The sequence below is a fragment of the Desmodus rotundus genome, chromosome 13, assembly GCF_022682495.2.
Source record: "Desmodus rotundus isolate HL8 chromosome 13, HLdesRot8A.1, whole genome shotgun sequence".
Classification (NCBI taxonomy): domain Eukaryota; kingdom Metazoa; phylum Chordata; class Mammalia; order Chiroptera; family Phyllostomidae; genus Desmodus; species Desmodus rotundus.
In genome coordinates this window covers 7,757,467-7,782,503 of record NC_071399.1, presented here as the reverse complement: position 1 = coordinate 7,782,503, position 25,037 = coordinate 7,757,467, and the positions used below count along the sequence as shown (strand labels likewise).

At 48.1% G+C, this 25,037-nt stretch overlaps 2 protein-coding genes across 4 annotated transcripts in view; one reads left to right on the top strand and one right to left on the bottom strand.

Annotated features, from left to right (window-relative positions):
• The window catches only part of LOC112306760 (claudin-22), a 35,234-nt gene extending 11,703 nt beyond the window's left edge, over positions 1 to 23,531 (top strand). Inside the window, exons 2-3 of one of the 3 annotated variants that reach the window (XR_008425940.1) lie at positions 12,546 to 12,684; positions 22,999 to 23,531. The gene's annotated coding sequence lies outside the window, so the exon portion shown is untranslated. Of the gene's footprint in view, positions 1 to 12,545; positions 13,244 to 22,998 lie in introns of those variants that run through there. The other 2 variants (XR_008425941.1, XR_008425939.1) reach the window with 2 other exon arrangements.
• WWC2 (WW and C2 domain containing 2) overlaps positions 1 to 25,037 on the bottom strand; it is a 129,205-nt gene that overhangs the window by 1,694 nt on the left and 102,474 nt on the right. The window contains exons 11-22 of the mRNA XM_053916707.2: positions 23,525 to 24,144; positions 19,931 to 20,060; positions 19,278 to 19,358; positions 19,103 to 19,189; positions 16,558 to 16,750; positions 14,787 to 14,951; positions 9,346 to 9,464; positions 7,089 to 7,287; positions 5,855 to 6,019; positions 4,631 to 4,723; positions 3,411 to 3,653; positions 839 to 966 (exon numbers count right to left, since the gene is read on the bottom strand). Of these exons, the coding sequence (XP_053772682.1) occupies positions 839 to 966; positions 3,411 to 3,653; positions 4,631 to 4,723; positions 5,855 to 6,019; positions 7,089 to 7,287; positions 9,346 to 9,464; positions 14,787 to 14,951; positions 16,558 to 16,750; positions 19,103 to 19,189; positions 19,278 to 19,358; positions 19,931 to 20,060; positions 23,525 to 24,144 (2,223 nt within the window). The remainder of the gene's footprint in view (positions 1 to 838; positions 967 to 3,410; positions 3,654 to 4,630; positions 4,724 to 5,854; positions 6,020 to 7,088; positions 7,288 to 9,345; positions 9,465 to 14,786; positions 14,952 to 16,557; positions 16,751 to 19,102; positions 19,190 to 19,277; positions 19,359 to 19,930; positions 20,061 to 23,524; positions 24,145 to 25,037) is intronic.

Genomic DNA, 25,037 nt, shown 5'->3' with positions numbered 1-25,037 from the left:
CAGGGCGCAGGGAGGGGGCAGCTCTGGCTCACGGCCTGTCCCCTGCAGACCACGACAGGGTCCTCCCTGCCGGGATTTCCAACGTCGGCGGTCGGCCCAGGTGGGGGCGTCTCTAAACCAGGTCAGAGAGGAGTCAAGACGGCGAGATCCTAGGAATGTTCTCAGGAACCTCACAGAAAATCACGATACCAGGAAAACTCTTTACGATCGGGATTATGCAGCTTGATGAGCAATAAATACCATCACTCAAACGAAGGGAGAAGGAACCAGACTGTTTTAAGGGTGAATCTGTCCTGGGTCCTGAAGCGGAGACAAGTAGCAACAACCCGAAAGGGAGGAGCTGAGAAGGAAAGCGGCTCGACGGTGGTCAGAGGTTGAGAGAGGGTAAGACAATAAAGCTTTCAGATTGTACAGTTGCCAGAGACAGGGGCTATGTGTCCATCGTATTTCCTACAAAATCTTCACCTCGTACCTACCATCCTATGACACACATGTACTGAGCATGCGTCCTGTGTATGCAGACATGCCGGTAGCCGGGAAGAAGGATAGGGCACTGACCCCCGCCGGAGAACGTAACAGTCTAGATGGGGTGGGAGTGTGGGGCCAGAAGCTAGAACGAGGTGGAAAAGACCAAAGAAAAGAGGCAGGAGAAAAGGAAGAGTGAAAAAATGATGGGAATTGGAACAAGAGTCATGTTTGTGGTATAGTGTCCTGGGATTTGTTCAACTCCATAAGAGGCAAAAGTGAGACTTGAGGGAGGTGGACATCAGTGGGTGTCCAGGGCACTCCCGGTGAGCCCCTGCTCAATTCAGACCGTGTGACCGCGCACGGCGTTTACCTGAAGGACTGCACCTGCCGAGGCACCTTCCGGCTCTGCTCCCGGAGCCGGCACACGTCCTTGGAGACCTGCCTCATCAACTTCTCCGCGTTCAAACCTTGCTTCTGCTCTTCTTTGGACTGTTCAGCCTGGGGAAGGAAGCAGAAACACCCCCCCCCACACACAACGCTAATTATTAAGTAGACATTCCCAAGGACGTGCTAGGAGGCTTCAAAGACTCGAAGAACTGTTTACTGACTTGAACAACAGGGAGATCAGTAAGTGCCAGGGAAGGAAGGTGTCTGCTGGACACACTCAGGGAAGAACGTCTGACCCAGTTTCCCCAAGAAAATGTGTTTTATCAGACCAGGAATATGACGGGCCCCTGGGATCCTGCTTGGTCTTTCGTCTCCTTCCCCGTGAGTGGAATTTGTTGGTCTACTTTATCCCCTGTGAAGCGCTGGTCGGACAGTCCTTCCAAGTAGCCTAATGGCTGCTGATATTTTTGTGGTGACCGTAGAGCCACTTTGAAACTAAGCCATGGAAATGCACAGGTGCACCCCACACCTCGATTCTCACTCCAGGGTGCTGAGCAGCCCATCTGGGTTGGCCCTGAGGTCTGTCTCCCAGGCTCTTGGGGTCTGTATGCCCCCCTCTTTTCATCTACCTCTTTAATGTAGAATGAAAACAAGCATCACCCTAAAAATGGCAAACCTCACACCCCCCATCAATACCGTCACTGCTTGCATTTCCTTCAGAGGTAGCGGGGGAAAAAAGGAGGTGCAGGAATTTAGATTCCCCGCCCCTCTTCTTTCCTCAGTTCTAATGTGTTATGTTTCCCTAGGTATTTGTCCAAATTGTGGGCATATATTTTTTAACTTTATTTTCCAATTACAGTTTACACTCGGTGTTATTTTGTTTTAGTTTCAGGTGTACAGCCTACTGGTTAGATGAGCATACACTTTACCAGCGTCCCCCCTGACATTCCCAGTACCCTCCCGGCACTACAGAAAGTTATTATGACTGTCAGCTCTCCTGTGCTACACTTTACATCCCCGTGACTATGTCGAAACTTCCAGTCTGTACGTCTCAATCCCCTCACCCTTGTCACCCAGCCCTCAACTCCTCCCCTCTGGCACCCACCAGTATGTCCTCGCTGTCTTTGACTCTGTTTAAGTTGTGTTTGTTGGTTTATTGGTTCATTTGTTGTTCTTTGGATTCCACACATACCACCACACCATTATTTCCAATAGCCAAGAAGAAAGCATATATTTTTGGTAGTATTCAAATATTCCTTAAATTTCAAATTGATCTACAGTTCTGCCCCTCTTTACTTTTATAACTTTATTTGTACCTTCTCTTCATCAATCAGAGCTTTGTCATTTTTTTTTTTTTTTTAGTTCTTTTCAAAGCAGAAACTCTCTGCTTTGATGGACACCAGCTATCTTTGATTAGATTAGCTGGAGAGAACTATAACAGCAACCTATGGATGGCCCTCATCAACGTGCTATTAAATGGGAAAAGGTCCTAAGCTTTTATAACTAATAATACCTGGGGACCCAGGATTTCATATCTTGACAAACTAGAAACAAAGGAAGGATGAAAAACCCCAAGAATGTAAAGTTCTGCTTCCATCTGTAGTTCTAAAACTCTAATCCAGCTTTGAAAGCCTTTGACCCATAGGGGTCAAAAGATTGTAATGCCTCTTCATGATATGACAGCCGGTCGGTGTCAACCAGGAGTTTGCAATCGTTGCTAAGGTCGAGTGGAAAGACTCAAGAGGGTGAGATGATGACTATTAAGGGTTACAAACATCGAGAGTCGGTCATTTCAGCCTCTAAGCCGATGTCCCATTGTGCCACGACACAGCCATCTGTGGCTCGCTGTCCCTTGGGCTCTCGTCCACGGCCCTCACAGCCTGCAGCACTGCCGGGCTGGGTGATGACTGCTGGGTCCCTCCCTGCCAGACCTGCATGCCCCTCACTGGGGATGCAGTTCCGCTCCCCACTTTCCAGGCCACTGGGACCGTGGCCCCTCTCCAGATCTCCCCAGGGACGGTTTCTCTTCCTCAGGAGAAACCCGGCTCCTCTCTTTCACCAACCCTCAGTTCTGGAAGGGCACAGCAGTGTCCAGTGATCCCGGCTGGAGCAGCAAATGTAAGATCTACTCCCCACTGGACAGGTGTTTACTGAGATCCGACTGTGTGTGACGGTTGCTTTCTACCAGGAGGGACACAATACGGATAGGAATGCATTTTGGTGCCTAAGCTTTCTGTAAAAATTATTGGTGTCAGTTTGACCCCTGAAATCCGTACACTAAGTTTCTGAATTCCATCTAGAATTAGCAGTGCTGGTCAGTTAAGGGACTCAAAGTCTCCCTACAGTACCATACACTATATGATTGAAAAAGAACTTTGGGCCAAACAGAGGAGTTGATATTATGGGCAAGAGATTCTATCAGTTTAAGGGTGGGACTAACCTATCTCAGATTTCCACCCAAGGAGGTGTGGCGCAGGCACCTTCTTCCCTGGGGACTTTGGAAAGGTTCCTCCGCCTAAGCCCCCCAGAGACCACGGCCACCCGGGGACCTGTACCTGCTTCTCAGCCTGCTTCAGGAGCTTCTGGAACCTCTCGTCTTCCAGCACGCCCGCGGGGAGGTCTGTCTCACCCTGGGCTTTCAGCGCCTCCAGCTTCTGCCGCAAGCCCCTCAGGGCCTGCAGCTCGTCGTTGAGGCGGTTCTGCCGGGTCAGGGAGGCCTGCAGGTCCAGCTCCAAGTCCAGGGACGTGCGCACGGGGCGCTCTTGTGCAGCTCTCCTGAGGATGGGCTGGCAGACCGCCTGCGTGGTTGGAGAGCAAAGGACAAAGCCCCGGTCACCGCGCTGCTCCCGCTTCCTGGCGCAGGCTGGGCTCACCCCCGACAAGGCTGCCATTTTCTTTTGAGATTTTACCCAGGTGTCAAGGCTGCAGACCTTTCCACACGGCCTTTTGATTCTCCCCCGGTGGGGCTCATGCTCTCCTTGCCCCCCACTTTCCGGGTCCCATGTGCCCTCTGAGGCCCCTCCAGATGGAATCGCCCGCAGCTGCGCCCCTCACCTGCTGAGCCCAGCACACCTAGGGCTGCGTGCTTACTAAACACGCTTTAGGCTGAAAGGAAACAGCCTAGCAAATTATTACTGAAACAGATCATTAGCGAGCAAGTAGCTTCCTGTGAATATTTCAGCCGTTGGTAAGTAGAGACAGGAGTTTCCAAACAACTTGAACTGCCCAACCTTTTAATTTATTTAAATCTCCTCTCAGCTTTATCCTTTAAAGGCCCCCCAGAGATCTGTGGCCTCTAGGACTGACCTGAGCTTCCCCATCAACGTGAATGTGAACCTTCTAAAAATACCCATTTTCAGGGAAGTCACCCAAATCATGTTAGTCCTTTACCCGAACACATGGCCTCAGAGGCGGTACCAGCTGTTACACATTTCCCATAGTTGCTCACGAGCCAGATGTGGTGTGGAAACACCGTGGCCCTTGGTAGCAACGTGGGCAGCCCACTCGGCTGCCCCTTCTCCATCGATACTGCAAAGCAACATCCAGCCTTGATTAGCTCGGGCCCCCACCCCGTGATGCATGAATGGTTCCCAGCGCATCCCCTCTCCATCTCTGGAACAGACATACTTGCGGCTCTGTCATCGCAGCGGCTTCGTTCCCCAGGCCGAGAGTGGGGAGCAGCGGCACTCGGCAGTTCTGGGGGTTGAGCTTCCAGGCCCGGACTCGGGACTGGGACGGGGCTAGGGCAGCAGGCTGTGGCTGAGGGAATACGCACCCTTTTGACCCTCAAACTGCGCCGTTCAGTGGAGTTTCTCACGAACAGAGATTTTTTAGCCAGGGTTGAGCTGTCACTGTCACTTCGATTCAACTGGCAATAAAGGATAAAAAGAAAAGTCAAACACTGCGTAACAGCATGCTAGAGGAAGTTGATAGTGGAGACTCTATCAGATAAAGCATGTGGTGATGCCAGTTTATTTCTTAAAGAATATCCTCGGCAAACAAGCTTTTCTCTGCTGTAGGCTTTCTTAAATAACTTAATTATTATATGGCCCGTTCTTTCACGTACGAAAGACGTATCTAACCTTACAACAGAGACTCATCGTAAATAATTGAAACACTTGCCTTTTGGTGGCAGTTATCAGAAGCCATGTGTTAAGATAATTCTACAAACTCTGAAAAAAAATCATCCTTTGCGTTTTCAGCTAAGATGCACTATTCATTCTTAAAAGAAAGGTTGATGGAGAGGGCTCAGAATCCGAGTGAAGACAAAGTTTGTGCAGTCTAGAAGATTCTTAGCTGCAGAGCCCACCCTCACTCCCTCACCCGCATCGGGTCTTTGCTGAAATGCCACCTCAGCAAAGACGCCTCCTCGGAGCCCTCCTCGGTTTGCAGCCCTCATCCTCACCGTTCCCAACCCCCGGTCTTCACCGCACTGGTCCCCACTCAAGACATTTACTCGTCACGTCAGCTGGTCATTGCTTGCCCCCACTCACAAGAATGCCGGTCCTATAGGGGGAGAGCTTGGGTCTCTAGTGTTCACAAATCCCAAGCATCCGGAAACACAGTGTTTCATAAAAACATTTGTTGGATGGAAGGAGTACACATTTTAACAGGGTTTCCTAACCCATTTTGTAATATTAAAACCTTATTACTCTGAATCATAAACACTAGTGGAAACAGAATCAGCAGGACTCCCATGGCATGATACACAGCAGATATCTACAGAAGATGAATCCCAAGTCCCCCTAAGATTCTACACACAGACTGAAGTCCAATACTCTCAGCAGACAGGTCCCTCATTTCACTTCTTTGCCAAATAAATGGCACTAGAGCCCAGGAGACATTAAATTTAAGAAAAGGGGAGAAGAAGCCGCAAAACCCAAACTAAAAGGAACCATTAAGTGCGGTATTTCTGGGTATTTTATAGAAGCATTTCTACGGCTGGCGCGCACTGCCCGCGATGGCCCAGCCGCGTGGCGGGCGGGCACGCGGTCCTTACCCGGCACACGTACTGCACGCGCTCCCCCGGGGAGAAGGTCTGCGAGCGCACGATCACGCTGCTCCTCACTAGCGGGCGCTGCCGCGCGCTCCGCCCGCCGCGCTCTTTGGGCCGGACCGCCAGGCTGGTGTCCTCGGCCTCCTCCGTGTTTGTCTCTTTGTCAACCTGGAACGGAAGTCCTTTGTCAGGAGCTGATGCACGTGGACACATTTTTGACCCTTTCTTCTTCGTACAAAAGACCTAACCTTCCAACGGAGACTCATCCAGCACTAGGGCCACTTCGGAGAGAGGGCTTCTGTGGGCCTGATGGGAACCCTGGGAGATGGACCCCGCTGGGGGAGGGGATGGGGGGAGGAGGGTAGGAGGAAGTGAGTGGTAGGGGAGCATCTGTGCAACAGGGTCACCCTAAATGGAGGCATCGCCTGCGACAGATTCGCCTAGAGAACGAAGGTTTACATTCACTGAGGGTAAATGCGGCTCTGCAAACAATCTTATCTGGCGCGTCTCATCATTAACGATCATTAAACCGCCTAGCTTTCTTTCCAGAATACATGGTAAAAGTAACTAAATCTAAGAAAATGAAATATCAGGCAAAGTTACAGGTTTACACAGAACATGGAATTATACGTATACCTCTATATGAAGTCTTTAGTCAGGGTACATGTGGCATTATTTTTCTTAGGAATAAAGAATTGAGATTGTCTAAACTCGTTACAACATCCCAAGGTTGCCGTCACCCTCAACACTTGAAAAGAATTCCCCCCTCCAGTGTCTGTGTGCTTAGCAATGAGGCTGGCACCTGTGCCCAAGCTGAGGCTTCCGCCACCTTCCGGAAGAGATTTCAATCAGAACGCCCTCCAAAGGAAATGGACTTTAAATGCGTACTGCATGTTTGGAATTGAGATGAACTTACAACATGCACGAAACCTAATACAATTAACTAGTCATCCTGGTGTTATCCAGGAAATCCTGAAAAGGCTTTGAATAAACATTCACAGAACATTTACCAAGATCTAAATAGCACTATTTATCTTCTTCTATGAAAGCTAGGTGGAGAATGAGTATTTCGGGCTCATTCAAACGTTTTAAAGCACTTGCCGTGCTTCTCAGAGCCCGCTCCCGCAAACGCCTGATCAGCTTCGCACAAAGTCTTAACCTGGAATTGCGCCCGCAGAGACAAACTCAGCCGAGGGAGTGCTGCCTTAGGAGGGAGAGCGTGGCTGCAGCTACTCACCAGGGTGGGCCCTCCAGGCGCGGGCTGACCCCCGGGGTCGTTGGCACAGCTGTTTCCTCTCCTAATTGAGTCTTCATTCACCTCGGGCACGCTGGGGCAGGAACCGGAGTCTGCTGTACGGCTACTGCCCTCTGGCCACGCACCTTCAGCCTCTTCTTCAGCCACAACTTCATCGGAGGCCTCTCTCAGCATCGTTAGCCTTCGGTGAAACAAAGCAAGACACACTTTGAGTCATGGGGGCATGGCTGAGAACAGTGCGACCCCAGAGGGTCACTGGTTATCAGGGCAGGCAAGGAACTAGAGACACACACAGCGAGTCAGGCCGTTTATTTGGCTGGGACTTTTACGAACATACTCATGAAAAATAAACTCTCTCTAGCAATCTACAACGAAATCACCATACTTAGGTACTAAAAAGTTAAATTCCTGACATCTGACCTAATTTGCAGAGATTAAAATAAAAATATACTGAAAAGAACATAGAGTTCAGCCCAGCCATTTAGAAATATCGTCACTCCCTATGACATAACTTGTTCATTTATTAGTTGCTCGTTTCCGGTACAATTCATCATACGATAGAATGGAGTGACTCTCTGTTACTAAGAGATAACAAAGACCTGAGGCTTACGAACACGGTTATCGACTGGGCTCCGGTCTAGGAGGGGTAGAATCCGGTGGCAAGGCAGTTTCTCTACTGCAATAGCACAAGACTCTTCATGCCACAGCATCTGGTCTTCAGTAAGCCATGGCATGGACTTGGGGTGCGTTAAAAGTGGGGCTCCGGGACATCGACGTGGTTTGTATTCTGTTTGAACCCTTTTGACAGGAAAGCAAGTGTACCAGCGTGGTTCAGCAAACCTCATGCTTTGCTGAGTTTCATGTTCTTAGAATGCACACATTTCTTCTACCGATAACTGGACGTCGAGCTTTCCCTGTGGTTGGCGGCAGACTGACGTGCTGGCGCAGACCCGTAATTAAACGCTGTCGTGAAATGAAGACGGGGAGCCAGCCATGGACACTGCGAGCTACGAATGCCTTTGTGTTACATACCAGGGGTGTTTTTTGAAATGTGTGTGAAACCAAATGCATTTGACATACACAAGGTAGGCTTATTATCTAAAGACACCTTGATAAAGTTTATAACTGCTTTCACATTCATTTTTCCTGCAGTGCTCTCATTTTTATTCACTGCAAAGGGCTTCGGATCAGAACAAAGTGTATCTATACCTTTTTACATCACTGTAGTAAGCTGTGCCTTCCAAATATCCGTGATTTGGGTTTTATTTTATTTTTTAAAAGATTTTATTTAGTTTTAGAGAGAGGGGAAGGGAGGGACAAAGAGAGGGAAAGAAACATCAGTTGGCTGCCTCTTGCATGCCCCCAACTGCAGACCTGGCCCCCAACCCAGGCATGTGCCCTGACTGGGAATCGAACCAGTGACCTGCGAACCAGTTTGCAGTTTGGTGCTCAATCTACGGAGCCACACCAGCCAGGGCCTTGATTTTTTTTTATGACATATCTTGTCCTTCTAATTTGTGAAACGTTTTATATGCTCACATACACACAAATGCATGCTAATATATGTACACATACATACATGCATTAGCAGTTGTTCAATGCAACATATAAGCAACTATATATAAAAATGAATTCAAATAATTTTACATGTATACTTAAAAAACAGATGCAGTCACTAAAATTTGTTTTTAGAGGAAACAGTACAAACCAGGAAAGATATTGTTCTTTATACATATGTGAATCTAGACAAAAGCTATAATAACCCTTTTTTCCTTTTTTTTTTTTTAATAATGAGAGGAGAACAAAAAAAGAAAAGAAACTGAAAGTGGTAACAAATAGAGAGATATCTGCTTTGACTTCCCAAAGCCTTAATGGCACTTCGGGTAGTTTAAGGAAAAAGAGAGTCAGTTTTTAAATTTATCTATAAATCTGTAATAAGCTACCATACCTTTCAGAATAGATAGTATAAAGATTAAAAAGCTCAGGAAATAGTGTTAAAATTTACTGAAGAATGAGAGTCCTGCTGATGTGCTAACGGTGCCGACAATCTCGCCATCTCCCCCTTCAACTCTGTAGTGACCGAGCACAGTCGTTCCCCCAGGGCAGCACGCTGCCTCTGCACCTCCTCCCACGATGCCAGAATTGAGCGGAACCCATACAGTTCTCCCTGAAGTATTCCTATGAGCAGCTAAACACATCCTCTTTGAGTTCCCAATAACACAAGGAGATGAGGTCTTACCAATCTCCATCTGGGCCGCTTTGCTCTTCTCCCGGCCCCGGTTCTTCTTCTTGGGCTAATTCTTGTTCCACGGCCAGCAGCTCCGCTGATGTTCTCGCAAGTAAGGCCGACACTGCATCCTGGAGTGTGTAACACATATGGCGATTAACAGTGTGTACTTCTAGAAATAATGTCAACACTCATCAGAGGGGGCTTCCAGTTGTGAAAAAGCTGGCACTAGACCCAGTTCTCCTGCTGACAACATGAAAAATAAATAAAATGAAACCAAAAGCAAAGAACAAACAAAAAACTCTAGCTGTTTTAAAGCGATGAAGAGCCACAAAGGCAACCAGGGCCGGAGGGCCAAGACCCCAGGCAGAAGGGAAATGCAAGAAGGTGGGCTGACAGTCATCGCCTCTCTCTTCCCTTGGGGGCATGTGTCACTTCTAAAGGTGAGGTGGACATACCAACAGATGGCAGCTGCCCAGAGCTGGTAGAACGCCAAGAGGAGGCCTGAGTGCAGGACTGCCATGCAGTCAGCATGCGAGGGGCCAGGGCAAGTGGACTGTGGAGGGAGCCCAGTTTGCTGTGCAGTACTCCTACCGGGGCATTGGCCATTCCTAAGCTGCAAATGTGCAAAGCGGGAAGCTGAGAAACAAGCCAAAACCAGCTGGTTGGCAGCTACAACACTAAGCAGATATTTCAGTTGCCTCACCATTCTAGGGAGAGAAAAAATTGGAATTCGGGTGCCCCAAGTGATCCAGGTGATCTGCCCATATGGTAATCTGCCTTCCAGAAGAATATTAAATCCTCTCTGGAGGAAGCTATCAGCCAGAGCCTCTATACTTCTTCATACACAACATCCAGCATTCCACTGAAAACAGGACCCAGTGACTGAAAGCCAAGAGAAATAACAGACAAAAGAGGCAGACCCACATGTGACCCACACACTGCAGTTATTTAGAGAAGAAACTTAAAGTTTTACAGTTAATATGTTTAAGAAAACTGATGGAGAATTACGCTAGAATAAACACACATACAAATCACATTAGCACATCAGAGTGAAATGGCTGAAAAATCAAAGAAAAAGAAGAAATTTTACAAGCAGTGAAAGAAAGAAGATGCATTACCTCTTAAGGATCAACAATTGACAATCTATCTTCTGAGTATCCACCCCCCCCCATTGGAAAGCACTTATTTGTAAAGATGTCTGTGCCCCGTGTTCACGCAGCATTATTCACAGTAGCCAAGACATGAACAACCTGTGCCCTTCGAAAGGTGGTTGGACAAAGTTGGGGTACCTGTACACAGTGGAATGCTATTCAGCCATGAACCTAAGAGAAACTTAGAGGAATGTGCATCCCACAAACAGCAGGATGCACATTCTCCTCAGGTGCACATGGAACGTTCTCTAGGCTGGGCCATATGCTAGGCCATAAAACAAGCCTCTGTAAATTTGAAAGAACTGAAACAATTTAAAGTATGTCCTCTGACCACACTATAATAAAATTAGAATTCAGTAACAAAAAGAAATGGGAAATTACCAACTATGTGGAAATTAACACATTCACAAATAACCAATGAGTCAAGGAAGCCACAAGGAAAATTATAAAACACTTTGACATGAATGAAAATTAAAACACAATATACTAAATTTGAGAGGCCGCTAACGCAGTGCTCAGAGGCAAATTTATGGCTGTCAGCACCTATAATAAAAAAGATGCAAGATTTCAAATTGGTAACTTAACCACCTACAATAAGAAAACAGAAAAAGAGCCCCCCCCCAAAAAAAGCAATCAAACGGAAGGAAAAATTAAGACTAGAGTGGAAATTCATGAACTAGACAACAGAGCAATATTAGAGAAAAATCAATGAAAACAAAATTTGGTTCTTTGAAAAGATCAAAAATATGATAAACCTTTAGTGAAACTGACCAAAAAAAATAGAGCAAAAGCTTAAATGACTAATATCAGGAATGAGAGAGGAGACGTTACGATCAGCTTCACAGACAGAAGATGGGTTATAAGGGGATCCTATGAACAACTTCCTGCCAGCAAGTTAGATACCGAGACACACTGGGCTGGTCCCTAGACGGGCAAACCACCCAAACTGACGCACTCAGGACAATTCTGAATAGATGTACAACAAGTAAGACTCACAACATTGAACTAGTAAACAAAAACTTCCCACACAGGAAAGTCCAGGCTCAGATGGCTTCCATGGGGAACTCGACCAAACTTTAAAGAATTCCCATCAATTCTCCTCAAGCTCTGCCAAAGCTGAAAGAGGAGGCAACACTGCTTGACTCATTCCCTGAGGCCAGAATTACCCTGATACCGAACCCAACAAAGATAGCACAAGAAAACTATGAATATAGACAAAACGTCCTCAAGAGAAAAACAGAAAACTAAATCTAGTAACACGTGAAAAGGATTATACACCATGTCCACGTGGGGATGTGCCCTAGGAATGCAAGATCCGCTTCACATGTGAAAATCAGTAAACCGTATGAATAGCGTATTGGACAGAAACCACATGGCCAGGTCAATAAATGCTGAAAAGCTCTTGTCAAATCCAATAACCTTGAATGATGAAAACAGTCAACAAACTAGGAAAAGAAGAGGCCTCCCTCAATCTGATAAAGGACATTTACAAAATCCCACAGCAGAAAGCGTACTCAGTGGGGGCAGCCGGAGAGCGTCCCTGAGGTGAACGGGCATGAGACCAGGGCGCCTGCTCTCGCAGTATTGCACTTGGAGCTCTGGCCCGGGTACATGGGCAAGAGTAAGAAATAAAAAGCAATCGGGAAGAAGGTGTAAACTCACTGTTTGCGGAGGATATACTCCTACACCTCGAAAACCCGAGAATCTACTAAAAAACTATCAGAACGAATGAATGAGTTCAGCGAGGTTGAAGGATACTAGATAACTAGACAAAAATTAAGGGTGCCACAAATAATCTGAAAATGCAATTAAGAATATAGTTCTATTTGCAATAGTTACCAAAGTAAAATGAAAAGACATGCAAACTTGGATTCTGAAAACTACAAAACATTGGTGAAAGAGGGAAGGGAAGAGCTAAATAAACGGAAGACATCATGTATTCATGGGTCGGAAGGCTTAACACGGTTAAGATGATAATACCCCCAAGGTGACCCGCTGACTCAGTGCAACCTCTATCAAAATCCTCGCTGTCTCTCTCTCTCTCTCTTTTTTTTGCAGAAATTGACAAAATGATAGTAAAATTCATATGGAATTGCAAAGGAACCTGAGGGGCCCAAACCATCTTGAAAAAAAAGTTCGATGACTCATACTTTCTGATTTCGAAATAACTAGTAAGCTACTGCAGTGTGCTACTGGGGTAAGTATAGACGGGTAGATTAATGGGATGGAGGTTAGACTCCAGAAGTATAAATGCTCACACTTACGGCCAATTGATTTTCAGCAAGGGTGTCAAGATAACTCAGTGGGGGAAAGAAGAGTTTGTTTGTTTGTTTTTGCAATAGACAGTGTCCACATACAAAAGAATGAACTTGGACCCACATCACACATCAAAATCAAATGGATCAGAGGCCTAAACACAAGACTAAACTTTAAAACTCTCAGAAGAAAACACAGGAGTAAATCTTTGTGATGTCAGGTTTGGCAAAGCCTTCTTAGATAGGACATTAACAGCATAAGCAATAAAAGAAAAAATAGACAATATGACTTTTATTATAACTTAAAACTTTACTTTAAACAAAACCATCAAGAAAGTGAACAGACAACCCACAGAATGAGAGAATAAATTTGCAAATCATTTAGTGGGTATCAAGAATATATGAGGAACTCTCTTAACGCAATAATAAAAAGATAACCCATTTAAAAATAAACGAGGGATCTGAATAGACAGCTCTCACAAAAAATATACTAATTATGAATAAGCTCACAAAAATACGCTCGGCATCATGAGGCATTAGGGAGATGTCAATGAAAACCACAGCGGCACCTCTTCCTGCCCACTGGCCTGGCTAGAATCAAAAGAACAGATTAACAACATGGGCGTGGAGGTGGGGAAGCCACAGCCCTCATCCATTGCTGGTGAGAATATAAAATGGTGCAGCCTCTTTGGAAAACAGTGGGGCAGATCCTCAAGATGTCAAGCGTAGAATTTCATGATCCAAAAATTCTGCTCCTAGGTATGTCCCCAAGAGAAATGAAAACACACGTCCATATAAACTCTCGTATACAAATGTTCAGAGCAGCATTATTAATCATAGTGAAAAAGTACAAACAGCCCAAATGCCCTTCGGCTGATGAACAGATGCGTAAGAGATGGTGTATCCTTACAATGGACCACTATTTGGCAATAACACGGAATGAGGTGCTCATACAGGCTACTAACTGGATGTATCTTGAAAATACTGTGCTCAGTGAAAGAAGACAGTCACAAAGAACAAATATTGTGTTGCTCCCTTTGCATGAAATGTCCATAATAAGCAAACCTATGGAGACGGAAAGAAGACTAGTGGTTGCCGTGGGTGGAAGAGGTTAGGGGAACCAGGGTGACTGCTGCCGGGTGGGTGCGGGCTTCCCTTGGCAATGAGGACCATGTTCTAACGTTGGACTGTGGTGACGGATGCACAGCGCTGTGAATTAATGACACGCTGTTGACTTGTGAGCTTCCTATGGGTGAACTGCACTCTTTAAACAGGTGAATTATATTGCATGATGCTTTAAAAAAACGTATCCACAGTGGGAGCATTATAAAAGCCTTCTTAAAGACTTACTCCACATCTGCCCCAAACCTGGGTGCATCTGTGAGCTCTGCCGATACGCTGGCTTCCCTTGCCCACTGACCACAACGTCCACTAGAGGTTCTTGCGCACAGAAGATCAATGAGCACTGTTGCTGTAACTGTCTGACTTATGCTTCGTAAAACCTTTCCTCACAGACAGTCTGAAATAAACTTGAACTTGGTAATAATATCCCACAGATGCCTGATCGGCGGTGAACAGCCTCGTGGTGAAATATGACTGCTGGTCACAACGCACTTTTTAAAAGAAAATATTTGTGGCGATAGATGTTGCAAATAGAGACTAAGACACTGTTTAGGCTTAATGATTTTTAACATTTGCAAAATATAACAGTTCCAAGTGTACAACTTGACAGGGAACACGAGGTGTGAAAATATAAACTTAAATCAAAAGGCTTTTCATGGTCACTCAGAACGACGAAGCCTCCACATCAGTTTATTTTTATGGAAGGAAGTGTGAGCAGAAACGAGTGATGCCTTTATAAACCCTGCTTGAAACAGGGCTGGAAATTATCTTTCTGTTTGAGGAAGCTGGGAGAAAAGGGTGAGCTGCGAACAGAGAAAGGAAGGACAGCGCTCGTGAATAAAAGCACGCCGGTTTCACAGCATAACACATCCCACGCTGTCTTACTAAATCGTAATGACTGTTTTCTCTGATTTCGACTCACCAAGTCTATCGCATCCACTAATGGCTGGTTGGGTTGAAATATAGAATCCTCATTTTCTTCCTCATTCTTTCTGGGAGGCATTTGCTTAGAAGGAAGCAAGTTATACCAGAGAGTGAAAATCTCGTTGGAGAACGGCAAATCGGCCAGGCTGATCTGGGTTCCAGCCTGTGGGAGTGAAAGAAGAAAAAAAGAGAGAAAATAAAATGTTTAAATTCATACTTGCTCCTGATATAATTAAGACTATTGGGCAAGCTTGTTTTAGGGTAAAAAAAAAAAAAAGCAATGCTCATGATATAAAGCATCAATGGACTTTTTTAAATACCTGAAGATGTCTTGTATTTTCAGGTGTGACCAAACATGAAACGATCCCAAATCTAAAGCCAACTCTGGGATAGTCCTGTTAGATACCATTTTGCCAAAACCTAATAACTAAGCATCCAACATTTGCGGGTGAAATTACTTTTAAAGAAAAAGTTAAAAAATAAAAAAACCCCAAATGACTAAGTATAAAATAAGTATAAGTTATAATACATCTTATAATACGCTATGAGTGATGTGATTATTATTGACAAAAATCCATTATCCAATGAAAAATTTAAAAACAGACAAAACTCCACTGTGGTTCTTAAATGAGAAATTAGGAAAAAAAATTTTGTGTAAGTAGAATGTAAAAAAAAAAAAAAGGGTTAAAAGCTTTTATATTCCACCAAATCACACACATCAGCCAGAATCTACATTAAACTGTATCATTTTATAAGACTATAAATGAACATATTTACGAACTTTATGGAGCTGCGGACACATATACGTATTATACTAAGCCTTCCTGACAGCCTAATGAGTCTGTTATCTGTGCTTCATTCTAACTTTCTTTATTGTCAACTGATAGCAACTGTTTCTATATACAGGAGAAGTATTAATAAGAGATCTTTCTCATTACTAGGCATCTCTTAAACTTTGTGCATCATGAAACATGTGTTTTTGAGTTTCTAACTGTACTGCGGAGAACAGTTCAGCTAGAGACCCACACTGCTATTTTTTTAAACACATGTGAACACCCCGCTTTACTGGTGTGTAATGGTTGTCTGGGTGTGATGCACCAAGGTAGGTAACACTCACTATCAGCCGTATGAAGTTCTTCCGCTTTAGGATTTAAATATCCTATCACCCTAAAGAGAAACGTGTTTGTCCTCCTAGAAGCCCTGCTGCCGTCCATAGCTGGGGGAATGAGCTGAACAGGGAACTATGCCCCTGCACTCCATGTCTTGCCTGGTTTAAATCTGTACCGGTGAATTATGTGGGGGATGTCTCTTTGGTGTCCGGCGCCATCGTTAACTAGCTGTGTGGACACATGACCTCCCTAAGCAGTTCTTCACCTGAAAATCGGGTGTGCACACCTTTTTCATAAAACGGTGACGAGGACCGAACGAGACAATGTGTACAAAGCACCCAGCACAGGACTCGCACTGAGAACAAGAAGCATACTCCATGGTGCAGCTGGAACAGAGGTCAGAGTGCTCTCTGGCCAAAGGGTAGGGTGGAAAGCAGATTTGACAGAAAATTACAATGCATGAGCAGATGTTGGAGGTCTGGAATAAGGGAATGCAAACCCGAAGTCACTCCTTCCCAGGAAAACCGAAACAGCCCCAGGGTGTGTCTGAGGTACTGGGCGGGCCTGTGGGGGGCTCAGGGCCGGCAAACAGCACCCTGAAAAGATTCTGAGGCCGTGGGTGGTAACGGTCCCCAGGTGACAGGCATCAGGAGACCCTACCAGGCACTCTTCCCTCCAGTGGGCGCCGACACGGCAGAGGTCTACCCGCACGGTCTTCTGCTGCAGGGCCGTTTGGGAGATGGCCACGCGGAACACATCGCTGAACGACAGGGACTCCGTGGCCGGGTGGACTTTTGTTCGGAACAGACAGCTGACGTCCGTCGAGGAGGGGAGCAGGGCGACCCTGAAGTATCTGCAGAGAACGATGGAGAGAGAAACAGGCTTCAGAAGCTCTTCAGTACCCTGGACTCACAGCTATCGCCTGACATTACCTGCACAAGAGAGAAACACGGGGCGACGTGGAGTTCGGTACCTGCGTCAAGCTTGGCTGCCACAGTGGGCCCGTCCTGGCTCAGTGACACGAAGGCTTGGCCCCTACCCGGCCCGTGCTGCCTGTGCCCGTGCCCCAGCCTGCCACGCCCCGTTGGCCACAGCACAGGCAGTGACAGGAAAGTGGAGGGGTCAACACCTGCGGACAGAGTCCAGTGTCCCCCCGGCCTGTGTACAGCCAACTCCAAAAGAAGTGATTTCTGAGCCTACTGGTGACTTTGTCCCAAGGGTACTGCTCCTGAGTGTTTAATAAGAGATGTGGACAAGCATGTCCCAGGGATGGAACACACTGTCCTCCTACAGAGAAAGAAGGGCTGAGTGGCATATTGTGACAAAAATTTAAAACATGAAATTCAACAGTCCGAAAAATATCACTGTCCAGCATCTCAGAAGCATTGGAAATGACAAACAGTTTTAAGAGTCTTGTGTGTTGTAAAATTCAGAAGGGTTAGAGAGAAAAATAACTTCTAATACTAACTTTAAAGTGAATTTTCTGAGCACATGTTACGTGAGGGCCCACAGTTCTTGGAAACAGCACGAGATATCCTCCTTCAAATCCCAGTAGGAGAACCCACGACATCCCCTGCCCGCCCCACGGCCAGGCTCGTCTAGTTCCCTTTCTGAGAGACGTTGTTCTGCGATGGTAAGAACTGAACACGCACAGGCAGACTGAGGACCGTCCCTTTATCCCTGCGTTTACATAGACACTGATTATGGAGATTCAGCACTAAAATCCCAGTGGCCCTGGGGCCACTGCGGTGAAGGCTGGCGATTCGGCAGAAATCTCTTCTCTCTGCCTTCGTGGAAAAGCAGCATGATGGAGCTGGGGCGCAGGGAAGGAATGTTCCAGTTCTCCGACTTCAGTTTCACTCCGTACGAACCACTTACGTGATCCTATAATGTGAAAACCAGTGAGGTTTCCATGCGTCAGAGCTAGGGGCTCAGGGGGCAGGAGGGAGGGCGTTCTCCCTCCCTCTGCTGCAGGGCCCCTCTCCCAACTGGAGTCAGGAGCCACCTGCAGAAACTTAGGGCTGCTGCCAACCAGCTGGAGCAAACACTCCGCCGGTCAAGGAACAAAGAACTCTGCCAAGGCTGTGCCATCCGAGCCGTCATCTTCAGCAGCGTCATTATGGAGGCCGGGATTTTCCCATGTGGGCTTCAGGCTGTGTTACCACGTGTCGTGGGTTGGGCCGGACCCTAGATGAGTCCCCCCTGCACACTGGCTAGGGCAGAAGCGTCCACTGTCCTCACCACTGAGGACTACTACTGGCCCTGACCGACGCTGGCTGTCACCATGCCTCCAGAGGGCACCTGTGTGTCACCCCCCTGAGGTAAGTGAGAGTGACTGTCATTGGTTTGGAGGCGGCAGAACACCTGGGGACACCTGTCCTTCCAATGTGAGTCTAAAGAAAGGATGCGTTCTGTAGTTTTTTTGTGAACTTGTTGGTTGACCTTCACTGTTCATAAACTTGATCCCAGGCAGACCTGGTGTCCCCGGATGCCCTACTAAAATTAAAGGGCAGACAATGGCACGCTCCGGTATCCCAGCCTATTTATTATTCGTAGGAGGCAGTCACGAATCCTATCCTGAGGCCAGTCTTCCCTGAATACTACTGGCTGGTAGTCCCAGCTTAGTCCTGGAAGCAGGCTCTCGGGGGTGACCCAGTCACTGCCCCACGTGCCTTCCTTCCTTGCTGGTCTCACTGATAATGTGGACCCCCAGAGCTTGATTTGAGGAGGTTCTCCGAGCCCACTCCCCTCCTGGAACCTGCTCCCCTCCAGCTTTGGTGATCACCAGTACACAGCAATCTATCTATCGCTCACCAAGTAATCTCCATCCAGGTCTTTGCTCCTTAGATCCAGATTCTTTTCTCTGATAATTCCTCCAAGCCAAGTTGTGAGTAGTCACAAAAACAAAAATTTTAACTGTATTTCAAAAATTCATGCCCCACCCCAGCATGATTCCTGTTGAAAAGGCAGATAGAAAGTCTTGGTTCCTATTCTTAATGATGAATGGGTTGAAAAACAATGAAAACCCAAGATGCTTTTGGCACATTCTCCTTCCTCTCCGTCTTTATCTGCCGTGGGTGAGGCGTGGCTGGCCCTGCTCTCTGTGTTCCGTAACTTCAGGGGAAGGACTATCGATTACAAGGTAAAATGATCATCTGTGGACCATTTGAAGCTCCTCGATTTGCTGTTCACCGATTTGACTTACACTTTTGCAGTATGAGGTATCAGGAAGGCATGAAGATTCCGGAGTTGTGCTATAATCACCATGAAACTTGACCTTTTGGCGTCATATCTGTCAAAAGAGAAGCTGATGAGATGAGCAAAGAGAATAGGACAGGCGTGGAAGTCTAGAAGCGCCCCCTGAGTGCGTAGTCCTGTACCTGAGTCCAATCTGCACCTGGGCAGTCTCCACCACGGCAGCATCCTCCTCCCCGTAAGGAACCTCTTCAACCTCACTTGGCCTGGGAACGGGGAAACGGTGAGAGGAGAACCACTGATGAATGGGGGCTCCCAGGGGTACGGTTGCCGCCCCGAATTAACAGCACTCCCACACCACCCCCGGGGGAGTTAGTGCTTCTCTAAATGCTCAGAGGGTGCAGAGCCTGGCACTCCACCCTCTGAGAGCTCACCCAACGCCTTCCTTCACCTTGTCAAAGTACTCTGTCTCTGACCCTTTGGGAGAACACTTTCTGATGCCCGACTTCCCTGGGCCTCCCTGGGGCATCCTACGACCCTGGACACGCTCTGGGGTTTCGGAAGCATGCTCCAGGAGCTGGCTGTGCCCGGCGGGCCGCGGCCAACCACTCCAAGGTTCTCAGTCAAGATTTAAGTCTCAAAGAGGGTGAGGCGTTCAAGTGCGGTTTGTCGTTACCCTGGCTGATGGCACGTTTTAGGCACACTGAACTGTTCAGGCACACAGCCCTGACCCCGCCATGGGCGGATAGTGGCAGCCGAACACACCAGCCCATCCGCTACACGTGCGCCAGCAGGCATGGGGCCAACCGGGAGGCCCTCCCGCTGACGGGACCCTTACTGTTTCACAAAAGCCTCGTAGACACCGCTGTCTCCAGCCACGGACTCATCGGACACGGCGGCCGACACGCAGGCCGTTTTCTCCCCGAGCAAGTGGGCCGCTCTCCTTTTTGGCAACGACTTCTCCACATCTGAGGAGGGAAGGGGGCAGCGGTTAGGAGGATTTCTTGCTAGGGCAAGTTAAACAAAAAGTACATGTGCAGTTCGGTTCTGAGAGACCCAGAAGAAGATGCCCGTCCGAGAAGCATGGGCGTTACTAATCACACGACAGAGGTGGGGGGTTCGCAGCTCGGTGACGGATGAGGGTCCCAGCACCCTGGTGATCTCAGTCATTATTGATGAAGAATATGGTTTTTCTTTGTCCTGAAATATTGTAAGGGAAGGGGTGGAGTACACACATTCCCACTGGTCCCGAGCCTCTGTTCCTTAGCTGCTCCCCGCAGTCCCATCCACGCAGCGGGGAGAACTACCTGCCTCCCTTAGGTATCCGATATTTCTACACTCAAGAGTGTCGAGCTCCTCAACGGCAGGAAGGGTCCCTCTGGCTCTCCCCCCACCCCGCCCCCATATGCCAGAGCCTGCACTTCCTGCGGAAGTTAAAGAGAAAAGGCTTTCACTCGGAGAATTCCTCACCAGCTACTACCATTTAAAAAGCCCTTTGTGTTACTGAGTCTTGGGCACCAACTACCACCTAACTGTGGCCTCTAACTCATATCCATACCCAGCACCCTGCCGGGAGCAGGGAGCACCCTCTGAGAGCCCTGCTCCCACGTAATGGGCGGCAAGCCTCCAGCAGGGGCCAGTGTTGGTGGGCAGCTCGCCCCCTTCTGGGCCCTGTCTTTGCATCTGGTTCAGACGTTTAAGTTTTAAGGCTTCAGATTACAGGATTGGTCGCTGGAGGTGGCAAGGCCTTTTCCTTGGTGATAAAGTGGCTTCTCTCGGACCAGCCCCCTGTGGGAGGGGGGAAGGTGAGGACATGATTTATTGGTTACCCCCCCAATAACCACAGCAGCCTGATGCTGACCGTGACAATGACAGAGACTGACTGGGGAAGGACTTCGGAGTTACTGCAGCGCAGCATCCTGGGGAAGGAGCGCAGAGTGTACAGAAAAAGAACGTGGCCTGCACGAGGCTCTAGTGCACCCGGGTGGGGTCGGGGTGGGGGGGGGTGGCCTGCACGAGGCTCTAGTGCACCCGGGTGGGGTCGGGGTGGGAGGGGGAAGACAGCCGGTGTCACCACCATGAGCCAGCCGCCCCCAGCCAAGGTCAGACGTCCCCTGAACAGACCGAGTGCTGGTGAACTGACCCGAAGAGAACTAGTCTCTACAGTTAAATATACACTTTCAGTTGTTGTCACACATGAAACCGAATATGACTTGCAAACAAAATTCTCCAACGTATTTTTCCCTTAGGGTGACCTTTTAACTTTTTAAATGCATCACAATTGTTTCATGGAATTGATATGTAAAACTTATATATATAAACTCATGTATATATATAAATTATATATATATATATATAAAATTAATTCATTCTGTGTCTCATGGAAGCTTCAGAGACGCGGGTCTCTGGGCACAGGTGTCTCAGACAGACGCAGGGGCAGACCCGAGGGGCAGGGGCAGGACAGGGACCTCAGGGCTTCTGGACCCCTGGGCACAGACAGGCCTTGGGTACCGTTCTCACTAATCCGTCCCCCTCCTCCAGCCTCTGGCTTCACTGACCGGCCCCTGCCAAGCGCACTGAATGTTGAGAAGCGCTCACTAGAGAGCACTCCAAACACACGAGGAGAGAAAGCAGCTCTGACATGTTCAAGGACTGTAAGACCCTTTAAGCCCAAAGCCCAGAAGATTAGCATAGAAACCACCCTGCCCTCTCTCTCCTTTAGTAAATGTCTGTGGTTTGTGGTAGGAACAGACTGTTACTACATATCGCCATATGTTTTCATAATTACCACGAGCTGAGTGCCAGGTGCCAGGAACCGATGTTTTGGATGGACTATGGCATAACCCTCCCAGGACCCTACGAGGTAGGCACCTTATCTCGCTCATCTTTCAGATGAGGAACAACGAGCTGCAGAAGCCGGGGGTCCAAGGGGCAGCGGAAACGCGAGTGCCTGCGCAGCCGCCTCTCGGGGCGGAGCTCACCGCGCACCCTGCGCTCTTTCTGGCAGAGGGAAGCCCCGGGGCGGGTTTCTGCTTTGCTCTCTGGGAGCCACCATGCAAGCACCACGCCTGTGCTTATTTTCCTTGTGGTTGATCGATCCAGTAACGCGTCACTAGCAGCTCGGGCACCTGCCAGGCAGTGGCACGCCAAAGCCACACATGTTCCCTGCCCCTGCCCAGGCCACTGGCAGGCGGGCCTGGCTCTTCAGGATTTGAAGCCACACAAACAGGAGGGATTCTTCTATCTGTTTAAACATCTGGATTGGCAAATCAAGCAACACTGAGAATCCTTAGGACCGTGAATACAAATTAAATATGCTCCTTGAAACAGTAAGAAAATACTTCCGAAGACGCCCATCCTTGTCTGTGCTGTGGACACACAGTGAGGTGGCGCCTGCGGATCGATATGGGGCTCCCGGGGCCACCCTGGGGCTGTGGTTTCCTATTTCGTTTCAGGCTGGCGCTGCCCCTGACCCCCCTCCTCGGGCCACAGCTGCGACTGTGCCAGCCAGGGGACCATCCTGTCCTTGTTACAGCCAGGCTGACATACAAGAGCTTCTGCTTGGCCAAGGAGAACAATTACAAAAACATTAAATTCTCCCTCTGTTTCTGCCTCTGAGTATAAATGCAGGAGTTAAGGACTCCTGTCTGCGGCTCCTCCCTGGGCTGCAACTAGAACTGTGGCCAGAAGGTGGCAGGGCAACACCGCACCTGGGAACCAGCTTCCTACAAATGAGACAGCGAGAGAGAGCCTGGCAGGAGACAAAAATTGTATTTATATAGAATTCCCTGAGCAGCTGAAACATTGAACCCTGGTACTAATTAGCTGGTATGCTAATTGCTTTGGCTTTCATCTGTCTTAGGCCAACTTTTAAAAGAAGCCTCTTTCTTTGCCTTGTTCTTTCAGAACCGGAATCTGCTCGAAAGTGTGAAGTGGGCCCACAAAGCATGTTCCCAGTCACTGTGGTAGAGAGGGTGTCCAGACAACGAACAGATCCTTAGTGATGAAACTGTTACCAAGGGAAGGTGACTTTTATTTGCTAAAGAAAAAATGTCTAGGGGTATCAATTTAAAACTCCTTAAATGACCCTGGCTGGTGTGGCTAAGCAAACTGAGCCCGGGCCTGCGAACCAAAGGGTCGCTGGTTGGATTCCCAGTCGGGGCACACGCCTGGGTTGCGGGCCAGGTCCCCAGCTGGGGACGTACAAGAGGCAACCACACACTGATGTTTCTCTCCCTCTCTTTCTCCCTCCCTTCCCCCTCTCTAAAAATAAATAAAATATTTTAAAAAATCCTTAAATGACCCCACAATAAACAGAGCTGCAGGAAGAAAGGGGGAGCTTTTTCCATTTGTTGATATGGGTAAAGCCACCCTCCGATCTTCCCCTTAAAAAGGCGAAGAGGGAACACGGGACAGTGAGGCCCACGATTACCTGCTGGTGCTTCATAGAAGGGCTCGCGGGTGCATCCGTGGAGGTCTTTATCTGCCAGGAGAGGCTGGGATGCGCCTCCCGAGTCCGGGTCCAGCAGCGCCTGACTCTCGCCCAGGCCCATGTCTGCAAAGTGGCTGCTCAGGTCGCAATCGTCAAAGTCAGTGGTGAACTGATGGGGGGGGACGTCGTGAGTGGACAGGGGAAACGTGCCTTCTAACACCAGGGGGGAGCCGGGCGGGGACAAGGAGGAAAGGGAGGACCGTGAGGAGAGGGACGTCACCGACTTGGGGGCCTCGGTTAGGGGGGGCGTGGGGCCTGTAGCTGCGGCGGCCACCCCGCAGGGACCGCTCTGACCGGGCTGGCTGGGGGACTTGACCACTTCGTTTTCGTGGATGGTGGTGATGGGTCCGGAAGGAATGTAACCACCCTTTTCTTGCAGAAGGAAGTCCAGTTTATACTGATAGTCCGCGTCTATCTGGTCGCCCTGACTGGTGTAATAGAGCTCGCTGGAACTGAGGGAATTGAGCGACCCCCTGCTGGAGGTGTTCAGAGAGCCCCGGCTAGAGGCCAGGGAGCCCAGGCTGCTCCCGGATGACACGGACAGGGTGCTGGCGGAGAGGCTGCGAGAAGACAAGGACATGCTGTGAACACTGAGTCGCGCAGAGCACCCAGGCGCAATGCCTGCTGGCTCCCCTAGACCCCAGCGAGGCCCAAGAACTTCCTCAGTGGCGGGGCAGAGGAACTTGCTGTTGTACCATGTTGTTGAAGGTTTCTTCATGAATATTTTCGACCTGTATCTCCAAACACTCTTTAAGCACCAATCTTACACTTATTAAAAACCAGCCCCCTTTTGGAAAAGTTACAAAAATAGGGGGGATCAAATACCTATTGATAGGTCTACCTGCAGAGATATCCAGAAGCAGCTATGTAATTTAAAATTTATAAGAGAGCCCTGGCTGGTGTGGCTCAATGGATTGAGTGCCAGCCTGTGAACCAAAGGATCGCAGGTTCGATTCCCAGTCAGGGCACATGCCTGGGTTGCAGACCAGGTTCCCAGTAGGGGGTGCATAAGAGGCAACCACACACTGATGTTTCTCCTCCTCTTTTACTCCCTCCCTTCCCCTCTCTAAAAATAAATAAATAAAATCTTTGGAAAAATAAAATTTATAATAGAAGGGGAGTAAATAGTACACAGCACCAGTGCAGTTACTCTGCTTAACAAATGAAACTTCTTATTTGCAAGAGAAACAAAAGAAGTTTCTGAAGACAGAGGTAACAGAGGCCCCTGGGTTCGCCCACCTTCCCTCTTCTCCGTGCATTTACCTAGTGAATATGTTTTCGAACGAATCTCCCACCCTCTCTTTTTAAAAGGGCTGATGGGGAGAAAATGTGTCATTCCCCTAAGTATGTACTGAAGCTAAAACATACCTCCTTCCCACAACATATTTTTCAAAAGTTTTCCAAATACAACCTTGGGGTTCAAGAAAAGAAATCTACGCAATTTTAACTCTGG